The sequence below is a fragment of the Coloeus monedula genome (assembly GCF_965178545.1).
Source record: "Coloeus monedula genome assembly, chromosome: 13".
Classification (NCBI taxonomy): domain Eukaryota; kingdom Metazoa; phylum Chordata; class Aves; order Passeriformes; family Corvidae; genus Coloeus; species Coloeus monedula.
In genome coordinates this window covers 14984579-14996794 of record NC_138793.1, presented here as the reverse complement: position 1 = coordinate 14996794, position 12216 = coordinate 14984579, and the positions used below count along the sequence as shown (strand labels likewise).

Sequence of the window (12216 nt, the reverse complement as noted above, 5' to 3'; positions counted from 1 at the left end):
TGGAATTTATTGTGAAGAGTTGGAACATAAAAGCTTTCAAATAATTTCTTCAATTCAGAGATTCATTGCTCTGTTTGAGCTAAATTAAACAAATCACTTGGAATCTAACCTGGTTATCTCCATATAAATTTGTCTGTTGTTAAGTGATGTCATTATTACAACCTCTCCCTTTTATTTTTTTTTAATTTTTTTTTATTTTTTTAAAGGATTATTCCACATACAGGTCTGGAAAATGGAGCTGTCTGGCTCATAGGGCTATATTTTTTTAAATGTTTGAAAACAAAAAGGAGAGAGAGAGGATTAGAAAACAAACTAGACAAGCAATGCACTAATTGTTCATCCCTGACCTCTCCCAAACCACTGCAAAACTGTTAAAAGTTGTCTGAGCTGGTTTTATGCAATTCACCTTTGGTCTTTTTCAATAACCACAGGGTAAAAATGCCCTTTAAAACTGGGGCTACACATCAAATAATAAGAGACCTGTAATTTTTTTTTTTTTAGTATGAAAACAAATGATCTTTAATTTACATTGAAAAAAATTCCTGTGAAAAGATTATTCACTAACTGCAGTTGGTGATCCGTCCAAATATGGTGATTCTGCCAACTGTGCTCAGCTGATAAAGACATTAAAATAACAAGAAATTATTACATATAATTCTCTGAGTACTTACAGATTCTTGGATTTGAATGCTTCAGCAAAGTGCTGCACACTCTGAAGAGAAGCAAGGTCTAAGGTCATTGCTTCTACCTTGGCTTTATGCTGGAACAAGAGAAAATATAAAAGAAGATAAATAATAGCAAGTTCAGTTCACAGTATCATGTTACAGTAAATGTGTTATGAAACTCGTCTGATTCCCCTGTTTAACATTATAACCCCAAAGTGAATACAAATCATCAAAAGGGATGGATGAGCACAACATTCAGTGCCAAAAGTAGCATTTGTGAGTTGGTGGTTCTGCTAAAAACATACACTGGGTAATGCACAGCTTTATACAATGCAATGAAACGACTCAAGGCAGTGTTAAGGTTAATAGGTATCTTTTTGCTTTGATTTTGATGGTGAAACTTAGGTAACTCATGAAACAAAAGGTAGAGTAAGTGCTATTCTCAATACATGCTATTTTTTACATACCATACCAATAGGAAAAAAAATCTGTAAATACTCTATAAAAAACAGCTAACTTGATTCTGGCCCATATTAATCCAAAAAAATCTACTTTTCACAGCAGGTGATATAAAAAAGAGTATAAAATGACTACAGAAAATAACAGATCAGTCTACACATATTTTTATACAATAGGACTTTACCAGTGTATAACATAAATGAACTTCCCTGTGAGGGTGGTGACGCCCTGGCACAGGATGCCCAGAAAGGCTGTGGACCCCCCATCCCTGGAAGTGTCCAAGGCCAGGCTGAACAAGGCTTGGAGCAACCTGGGATAGTGGAAGGTGTCCCTGCTCATGGCAGGGGGTTGGAATGGAATGGGTTTTAAGGTCCAACACAAACCATTCTATGATTCTGTGTCTTCAAAATAAATTCTGTATATACCTAAAGCCAACTTTTCACCTAGAAGAGGACACAATATCCCAGAAAAAAACAGGTTAACCTGAAGGTTAAGTTAACCTTAGGCATCAGCAAACCAAGCCTTCTCAATATTTTCAGCTTTAAGATCCCTGTTTCCAGATATTTCGAAACTCCAAATCTCAGAACAAAATGAACCAAAAGCCTGTTTTCCTCACTAAAGTCATCACAGAACCAAGTAGCTGGTGGTTGCAACAGGGACCAGCTGGAATTACAAGGTTATACCATGAGCATTGCTGGAGGAATGAAAGGAAAGCAGCACACAAGTCAGCACAGAAGGAAGCCAGAAGAGTCTCCCATTGTCTCCCAAGCTCAAGTGATCCATCTGATCTCTGTTTCATTACATCTGGCACTTTCCTCCCTACATCTGTTTTCTGTTTTGCTAGTACCCATTCTAGTGCCTGCTACAACTACCTTACAGGTTTGGTTTAAACAGAGTATCACTCAAATTCCTTTCATCCCATTCCAGCCAGACTTATCAGGACAGCAAAATAAACACAACTAAAATTTCAACAGGTTCAGTCTCCATAGGAAGTATCAATTAATGGAGTCAGAAAATGCTAAACCAAACTTAGCTACAAAGATTTTTTTTACCCTCACAAGGTGCACATCATTCTGGAATTCATTTTGCCCCACTGGGTAAATATTTTCTTCTCTTTGATGGTCAGAGACTTGAGAAAGATGATGCTGTCTTGCATTATGCAATAGAACTCCAGAACAATTTCTCTTCAGCTGTGCAGTTCAAAGCTGTTTACTTACTACAGAAGTGGTGTGCATAGTTGGGTTTACTTTGCCTCTGCTTTCCTCAGCTGAAACATTCTCCTGTCTCTCCCAAGGGTAAAAGGACAAGAATGCTACAAATACAGGCACATAAGGCGGTCAAAAAACATAATAATCAAGTAGTTCAACAGACTAGACCACAAGCTGTCAGCTACAGTTCTCTCGGGGACAAGGATTCAAGTCCACATGGTATCACTCAGGTAATGCTCTTCCTCCTGGTGTCACACATTAGGCTTCTGCTACTGATTCCAAGAACAGAGAAGAGGAGTCTGTACTTCAAGTCCAAAAGAAAAAAAAATGAAGCCCCCAAAATACTTGCTGAAGTAGAAGTTAAACAGACTAGATTGGCCTGGATTTGGGGATTAATATATTGAAAAGGTAAAAATCAGAAAATTAAAAATCATAGTATTTTTTCAACTTTCTCCCTGCTTTTGCTTTTCAAAACCCTGATGGTTATAGCCTGTATTTCCTTCAAAAGCACAGAAGGCACACACTGAGCACAGACACACCCATTTACTCTTTTCCTCACAGGAAAAGTTGGAGCATGTGACATCCAAAGCACTCAGAACCTGCCACCCCAGCTTCTGAAGGCACTCAAGAAGGTTTTTCTCCAAGCACAACTGGGGAAGAAATCAATTTAATGTACCATGAGCTTAGGCAAGTTCCCCAACTTTTTTGTTTCAGACTCTCCCTTGTCCACTGAGAATCCAGAACCTCTCACCCCACAGAGGTGTTCTGTAGAGCACCAATTCCTACTACAGTTTGAGATTGTGAAATGCTAAACCTTTAGTATCAACTTATTTTTATTCCAAATTTTCCCACTGTGACTTCTCTATCACAGTATCTTTAAAAAAAAAAAAACTATGCATAAGGCAATATATTTGCATGGTATGTTCTTAATAATATATCTCCATTAAATGACAAGTAGAAGGTTTTATGTTTGTTTTCATACAGTAGCTCAGAATTACCTCTGTTATAATGTTTTCCCTCTTTCCCTAGAAGCCTAGGTGTCACATATTGTGATATGTATACAAGAGCATAGGGGGTTTTGATAAAAAATAAAAACAAAAATCATTTTTGCTAAAAGGCATCTAACTGTAATTGTTCTCTGCAGTCAGAACTGATTGTTAATGGTATGCTGCAAATCCTGATCTAATGTGTCATAATTGTATTATGCTGATGTCTCTCACTATTTCACTTCACGTGCTTTCAGTACTGAATTATGCCTCATTTTATGTTGTGAAATCTTAAATGAGACTTGCCACTTTCCCAAATACAGGAGACAGTCTTTAAACTGCCATAGTCAAATCAATACACTAAGGCAGGAAACCCCAGAATTTTGAAAATTAAATTGACAAAAGATATTAATGTTCCCTCTACGACTTTATTTTCAACTACATCATTTAAGGAGAAAGTAGATAATAAAATGAGTGTAGAATAATTTAAAGAGCTCTTTTCTAAATCACAGGATCATAACTATGTGGTGCCATTGAAATCCTGTGCAAAATGAACTGGTGTCCTTGCTGCAGATACCCAGGACAAGTGTCCCACCTGCATCCAAAACCACTTTCAGGACTAGACCCAGACCAGCTCTCAAGTGGCCAAAGGTGAACAGACACAAGAGGTGGACACACTTCTGCTGTCTGCTGAACCCTGTGAAATCAAGGTCAGCCAGAACCAACCAAGATGGTGAGTTTGGGATGGGGATATTTGTATTTCATGAAGCCAAATGAGAAGTTCAAGGCTAACAATGTCCAGGCATCAGCGTGGTGCCTTTGAAGAAACAGCCAAAGGCAGATCAATCTCCAGTTCCGAACAAGTCATCTTCTAAACCTAACACAATAACACTTTGAAAAGTGCAAAGAAAAAAACTTGTTTTCAAGTTTCACGCCCAGTTCTAAAAGCCTTTTATCAATATTTCCAGGTAAGTTGCATTACTCTATATAACCCCAGAAAACAGCTTGTTCAGTTTTGTATGTAAGCTGGTCCCTATTGGAGCAAAAATATTAAAAATGCTTAAGTGCAATTGGCTATACTTCGCACTCATGCTAGAAAAATGCTTATTGAGCCAGAAAGTAACACGAAAGTGAAAACCCCCAGAAAGCCAGCTATTTCACTATATGCAATGCATTCACTTTACAGCTTAAAAATTGTTTAAAAATGAACACTGCATGGTAGAGTAGTTTGGCAGTAAACATGATTGTGCATTTGTGTCTTGGTATCGAAGAAGGAGCCTTTTTTCATAGTGAATTTTTCATTCAAATGTAAGTGATGATTTACGTTAAATATAGGTAAAGCATAGCTACATTTTCCTGAAGGATTGCAAGGAAGTGAAGAGCAGTACAATAAGTTGAAGCATAAAAGCTTTCTCTGTCATAATATTTATTATAATGGCATATAAAATAGCTGAAATAAATAATAGATGACTAAAAGTAAATTCATATGATAAAGAATCTTTCAGCAGACACCATTACTTCTGACTGCTCCAGTTTCATACAGAGTTGAAGAGTCTTAATAAATATGCTGTAGCCTCTGTATCTTATGTAAGTACAAGTAAGGGCCTACTTAAAATGTACCATAGTGGACACTACATAATTTACTGTATAATTTTACTCTCAGAAAATAGTGTGTGTACATCTTCAATATTTAAAAGTCCTTAACTCAAAACTGAATACTTGGCACAACAACAGGAATATCTGACTTTGAGGAACTGAAAGTACAACCAACTGGTAAAAAGCAGTTTAATTTAATACAGAAAAATCTTCATGACAACATCTTGGAATGCAGATAGTTCTGATATGCTGTGTGAGAAAGAAAATCTTCAGCAAAAAAAGAATTTTACATCAAAGCTGATGAAAAATCTGTGGAATTATCTGAAAACAGGTAAACAAATAACCAAATCTCAGCATATGACAAGCAGTGCCCAAATAAACTCATATTTCCATGTTGAGGATGGAGCAGGGGATGTTTTAGAAGCACATCTGACAATTTGACACATAGCTTATGACAGTCAATAGCCAGTGCCATGCACTATTTATGGGGGTACCTAATGGGGAAAAAGGCTTTCACTCAGGATTAGGACTGCAAGTATAATTGTCCCTAATGCAGTAAACATTTGGTACTTCATGCAAAACTGTATTTATGCAATGGCAGCTTCACCTGGATTTGTGCTTTGAACGCTCTGCAGCTCCTTGGAGCTGATGGGGATGGATGCACCCCACTGCTTTAAGAGCAATCCAGCACCTGTGGTAGATGCTTTAATAATGTTTTCTGCTACCTTTGGTATGCCTCAATAAAGTTCATTAGAAGACCTTGTGGTGGAACATTTTTACACTCATTTTTCCTCCCCCTGAATATCAGCAGTATTTGTGCAGTACTTTCAAATTTCCACTAACTTTACACAAGACAACACAAATCAATTTCCCTAATATTAACCATTTTAGTAACCCATATATGAGATGTACAAGGAAATAGCTGGGACTAACTTGATTCTTCATGAAAATCAGAGATGAAAAGGATTTCCTTTTTTTCATTAGAAAGAAAGTTTATTTAGTAATACTTGGTTTCACTATTTCCTGATGTGTTTGTTTTACCCATATTTTGATGGTAATTTAGTACTGTATATTTTTCCATTATTCTTCTTGCTCAGTCCTGTCAAACATAATCTGATGCTGTGTGTGACCTCTCCCAAAATCTTAATTTGTAAAGCCTGGTTCTTCCTGCTTAAGTAACTAGATCTTCCTGATCTTCACAAAAATGGAATTCCTGCGGGGGTTGCCTTCATCCAAGTCAAGAGAATAGCACACAGATGAAGATTAAATGGGTCCGTGTGAGCCAGCAAACTCGGATTCCTGATCAGCCCTGGACCAACATCTTATCATGAAGAATAAATTATTATTACCATTGTTGTCTTTGTCTCTATCCCTTCTCCAGAACAATTCTGGATGTTTGGCAGAGAACAGTGTTTTTCTTTCTGGCATCATCTACAACTTAGAGGCGTCTTCAGAAAAACCTGAAGCCCTCAAGCTGTTGTAGGATTGTCCTGAAAATTAATGTCTAGAAGTTGCAATTGCCCCCACTCAGAACTACCTTGAACAACACCTGAACTGGAGATTTAATGTTGGACTCAGCTGGGTTATAAAAGCAACAGAGAAGTCTGGATCCTCTCTTAGATGGAGATTAAATGTAAAAGCAACACATGAGCCTGAAAATCTGAAGGTGAGAGATGAGGAAAAGTGATAAAGATGGCCTGATAGGAAGGAGTTGAGTTTCTGAGTATGCCATACACCAACCTGGAATTTAGTCCTCACATTTAAACAAATCATTATTCACAGTAGTATTTTTCCTTTGTCCAAATACTTAATTTACCTATAATTTAAAATCCAAATACAAAAATGCGACTCGAGTCTCCAAGTATAGCTTGTATATTTGACTTATCATGCAATCACCATTTTAAATTTCCCAATAGTTTTAGAACTTTATCTATTAGCACGTCTGCTCATAAAAAGAAATGTGAAATACACTCATTCGTTTCTTTGCGGTTGCTTCATTTTTCAGATTTTAATATCCTTTTTTAATAAATCTTCTGTAATAAATACCACTTACCACTACAATAAGCAATAATGTTATTTCATAATCTTTACATTAGTTAACTCTTAGATCAGTATCTCTGTAAATTCAGCCTCTCATATCTTCTGAAGATAATTATAAAGGAAAAAAGGGAAAACATCTGCATTTCTTTATGAAATTAATATCTTCAGTGAAGTAAACTATGCCCCAGCAATCCTAAATCATGCTTAGAAAGAGCAAAAGAAGTCATTTTCCTAAAGATATTTTAAAAATTATTTATTCAGTAACCAGAGAGAACAAAAACATACAAAAACTGCTGGACTATCATTTCAGAATACTTCATTTAGTAGGCTCCAAATGCCCTGATTTTTCCTGGATGCACATGGTTCCATTCCACACAGGACACATTTGCTTCAATAACAAGAAATTACATGTATTTAAACAAAAATCTACTGTGGATTTTGGCAATAGGAATTTGTTTAGCTCTTAATGCATATGAACAGTGGGTATTTATTTGGGAGCCTACTTTTAGCTGGATTTTTTTTTTCTTTCCCTGGATATAGATCACTTCTTTCCATCTCCAAACGCCCATTCCTGTAAAGCTCATTTGAATTTATCTTGGGGAATCTCAAATAATCTTGGCAATATATTATATCATGTGTATGGTTTACTATTCTAATAAACATATCTCCTTGTTTAGAGAATGATCAAGGGAGCCTGGGAATGTGTAACAGAATCTCAGCTGTGGAGAGCCTCCTATTCAGATGCTTCCAATTCCTTTCATTCTGCAAGATTCGAAGTGATAGCAGAATGCATTTTCAAAGAGAGCAACAAGGCAAACAGCATCAGGATAATTTAGAAGCTACAGGCTTTTTTCCTTTTAAAAACTCCCTCTATTTGAAGTCTTTAAGATTAAATAAACCCAGTTTATGGGTTGCTGAGAAGGAAGCAATGTAGGAGGCAACAGGGTAATGGATTTGTTGCAAATGGCAGAGGCTGGGGGAAAAAAAGAGAATTTCTAAATGGACTAAACCAGTAACATCTCTACTGCAATACATTATTACAGTTGTTAATTATCCATAAAATTAAAGAGGTGTAATCTTATATGTACAGTTCCACACACAGTGGTGTACAAAACTTACAGCAGGATTTCACATGCAGTTGTCACAGAGGGAAGGGAAGGCAGCATCCCCACTCCAGATGACAAACGAGACGAGAAAAGCATGATGGTCAAAAGGGCAACAATGTTTAAGTAAATACAAAATGAACCCTTTTTCCCTGTTCTCTCATGATCCATAACCATAAGCTACGTTGTTGCCTGAAAGTGCAGACATGCACTGTGCAGTGCATTAATCCTTCAAACACTAACAGATGCTGGCAGGGATTTAGGCTGGAATGTATTTACAAAGTGACAAATTATGTTCCGTATTATACAGAGAGAGAAAGAGCACCCACAAATAGGCTGATAAATGTCAGCTGCAGTCACGACAAACGGTTTATTTTTATTATACTGTAACCACAAATGTTTTTTGCAGGGAGGCCCAAAGATTTATTTGTTGCAGGAAAAAACAAGATTATATATGACACAAAGTAATAACTGTGAGATCACTGATGTTCTGGGCAGCTTGCCCTCCTGGAAGCTGTGTTCAGATTGAAAAATGTTGCTTAAAAACGGTACGTTATATGACACAAAATAAGTAGTTCATAAATCTGTATTGAAACAACAATAACTAATAATTAGAGACAACTCTTAGGCCATGGCTCCTACAAGTTAAAAAGGAAAATATACTCTTTTCCTTTGGTGGAGCGTTGAAAATGAAGGAACAATATTAAAATAAATCTGGTGAAATTGTTTCAGAATGAAAACCAAGTGCTGTAATTGCGAGATGGGAGAAGTGTACATTTTCAGTGTGGTCAGAGTGCAATGGAACGGCTCGTGCAGCACAATTAATTGGCAGAATAGTGACGTCTGCAGGTTTACAAATGCATTGCAGCTATTTGGGAGGATGTCAAAGCTTGCCAAGAGATGTAAGGTACAGTTCTTTCCCCCCACTCTTAATATTAGGAAAATAAAAATATCAATATGGTTGAAAGTCATCACTTCTGTACTTATTATAATTTCAGGATGCTTCAACTTAAGTAAAAATAAATATATGAGACAAAGAAATTAAAGAACTGAATAATTAGCTATTTAAGCCATTTTAGTTGGCAATTCATGGTTACAATCTCCTAGATTTAAACAATATAACATTGATAACTTACAGAAGAGTATCCTCAAAAAAATAAACACATACACAAACTCTTTTGTTTCCCCAGCTGTTCACATTCCCAAGCTAAGAGATGCATTGAAAATGGTCACATTGATATGTATGTAATTTTAGAAAGTGAAATAAAAGGAATGAATCACATTAGTAAAGATCTCTTGTACAAGGGTTGGCAGGATCAGCTTCTTAATATACACTCAATATACACAATATAGACTTGAACAAAAATATGAAGTATTTCTGCATGCACAGAAAAATACCAGTACCAGAATACGGAAACCTACCCTTCTGCCACCTGATCTATAGTCACAAAAGGAGGAAGCTTTTCTCTACTTTCTTTCAAAAGAAATATGGTGTGACAAAGAAAATATGAACAAAATAAACACAAAGGCTGAAATTAAATTTGTGTGAAAATGTGGCCCATCTCAGGAATCACTGATATAAAAGCAAAGACATTATTAAATAGGTAAGGTAATTCCAAGGTTGTCTGAAAAGCTGAGATCAAAGTCCAGACCATGTATTTTACAGATGCACAATGGGGCAGCCTCAGACAGGCGGGGTCAGAAGGCCACGTCCCATTGTTCTAATAATTAAGAAAGTTTAAAATGGCTTTAGTGTAACTGTGAAGAAAGTTCGCAATCAAGTGCCTTATTTTCAAGTACCATCAACATGAAAATGTTTGAAATTTTCATTTACTAAATATACATTCATTTTCTGAAAAAATTTTGACCTCAAGATAACAAAAGTACTCTAGCAAATAATTTTCTCATGCAGCAATATAAAGGGAGAGTGGACAGTCTCTCATCATTAAACATACTAAAACACTTGTTTCCTAAATACAACTTGTGTATGAACAATGTGGTCAGAAGCATGAAGAATATGCCTTAAAAATTATATTTGCACAGGTATTTGTACATAAAAAACAAGGAAGTGGTGCCATGACAGCAAATAAAGCAGCAGGAAAAGCACAGCACCCACCTACTTCCAACTTTAAATATTTGCCTGAAGAATAGGTGTGGGAGATTGATACAAATGCTTTACAGATAAGAGGAAGAGGGAAAAAGTAATTAAAAAAAAACCAAACTAAAACAAACAAAACAAAACCAACCACCACCACTGCCTTTCCCCTTTGTAAAGGAAGAAAAAATCCTGAACACAAAGAACTGAACACGAGAGAAGCAGCATGCTAAGTTTGTGAGTAATACTCTCTCTAGTGGACAGAGAAACTTTAGATACCTTCTGCAATCCTGCAACCGTAAGTGTTAATGCCAAGTTTTAATGTAGTCACTCAATTATTAAATTGCTTTTAATTTAACAAGTATTGTTACATAGCTAAATAACCAGCACATACCCTAGCTTAAAAATTTGTGGCTTAAGCAAGTAGTTTAGGCTTTTCCCAAATGTTAAGGTAAATACTGGCTGTACCTACCTGAACACCTGAAAAAATAGCAGGCACTGTATATCCTACCCATATGCCACATGCAAAAATGTAAAACATATTAAAAAAAAATTCAAAAAGAAAATTTCCAAGCAGATGTTTATAAACAGAAGGTAACGGATAAAAACCCAAACACAATGCTGCATTATGTTACATGATTCACTGATGAACCCATTGGAACTACAGCAAAAAGCCCTTCTGGAAAACTTCCAGAAATTAAAAGGTGCAAACAAGCTGCCTAATACCCTTGCGTAGACTGAATTCTTATGAAGAAAATAAAGTTTATTGTCTGGAAACAGAGAAAGCATGAGGAAAGCACTAAAGCAATGGAGGTGAACAATTAGACAGATGTTCACTTAAGGAAATAAAGAGAACAGAAGAAGCCATCACTGAGGAATTTTACGAGAATACTGACAACTCTGCACCTCATCAAGGGCACTGGTAAAGTTAAAGCCACTGAAGCCATTTCTCCTCAACTCCAGTATAACTGCTGACCTTGCAAAAGTCTGCATTTAGCAAATGTGGCTTAGGAAAATAGCATTAGACTTTTCATTCTACTATTTTTTCCCGAAGTCCATTTATATACCCTACTGTATATTTCAAGAAAATTAACTTTATTTCCTTGTGTAGTATTACATGTACTCTGATTTTTTTCCTAACTATGCTCAGGTATCAGGAAAGCCTATACTTACAAAGCCTTTGTTACTTTAGCAAAATTAAATCCTGTCAATTACATCTGAGGTTCATAAAAGCATATACGTGAATAGCTGGAATGGCTTTTGCTTAATATGATTATATACATGTTTCTGAAGTAGGCAGGGTTTGCATAAGATACAATCTGGCAATCTGGACATGTTTTAGAACTTAGAACATTTGGCATCTAACTACTGAAAGAAAAATGGAGAAAAGGCAGATTTAGTTGATAAACTGTCTCGTAGAGCAAAAAAATATGGGCATACATGCAGGCAAAAGGAGAAGGAAATAATAATAATAAGAGGCAAGATTTTTTTGTCAAGGACAAAAGTCTTATTCTTCTGTGCTCGTGCAGGCTGAGGCACAAATGCAATTTGTTCCACAAATGTATCTCCTGCTTAAAATATATTTTTTAAATTCTTGTTTCTGATAATACTTCTCTTGCAGATTTTCAGGAAAAAAGTAACCTCCAAATCTCAAGTGCATTACAGATTTCTCCTTTTATCTATTCATGTGTTTTCAGAAATTACTGTCAAAGAAATCAGAAAATGTATCTCAGTATCACTAACAGAACTTGCATCACTTTCTTGGGTGCACCAGGCTGCTTCCCACAACATTCCCCAATTGCTCCTGAACTGTAAATACAAACACAACACCCACCACCTTCCTCACACAGTACAGGGTACACAAATAGCAGAAGTGGACTCGGCATTATCCAGCTGCCCAGGAGTTCCCCCCAGCCCTGGAAACTGCACACATCAAGCTTGTTCAGTAACATCATTGGCGCAATTTGGGTTGGAGGGATAGGGAGGAAATACAAGTTAAAAGCTATGTCCTTATGTAAATATGACTTGTACACAAAGCAAACAGAAATCCTATGAAGTAGATTT

The 12216-nt window shown here is 36.3% G+C and overlaps 1 protein-coding gene across 1 annotated transcript in view; it reads right to left on the bottom strand.

The window, feature by feature from the left end:
- The window catches only part of WWOX (WW domain containing oxidoreductase), a 487825-nt gene that overhangs the window by 390919 nt on the left and 84690 nt on the right, over window positions 1-12216 (bottom strand). Inside the window, exon 6 of the mRNA XM_082289861.1 lies at window positions 672-760. Coding sequence (XP_082145987.1) covers window positions 672-760 — 89 coding nt within the window. The remainder of the gene's footprint in view (window positions 1-671; window positions 761-12216) is intronic.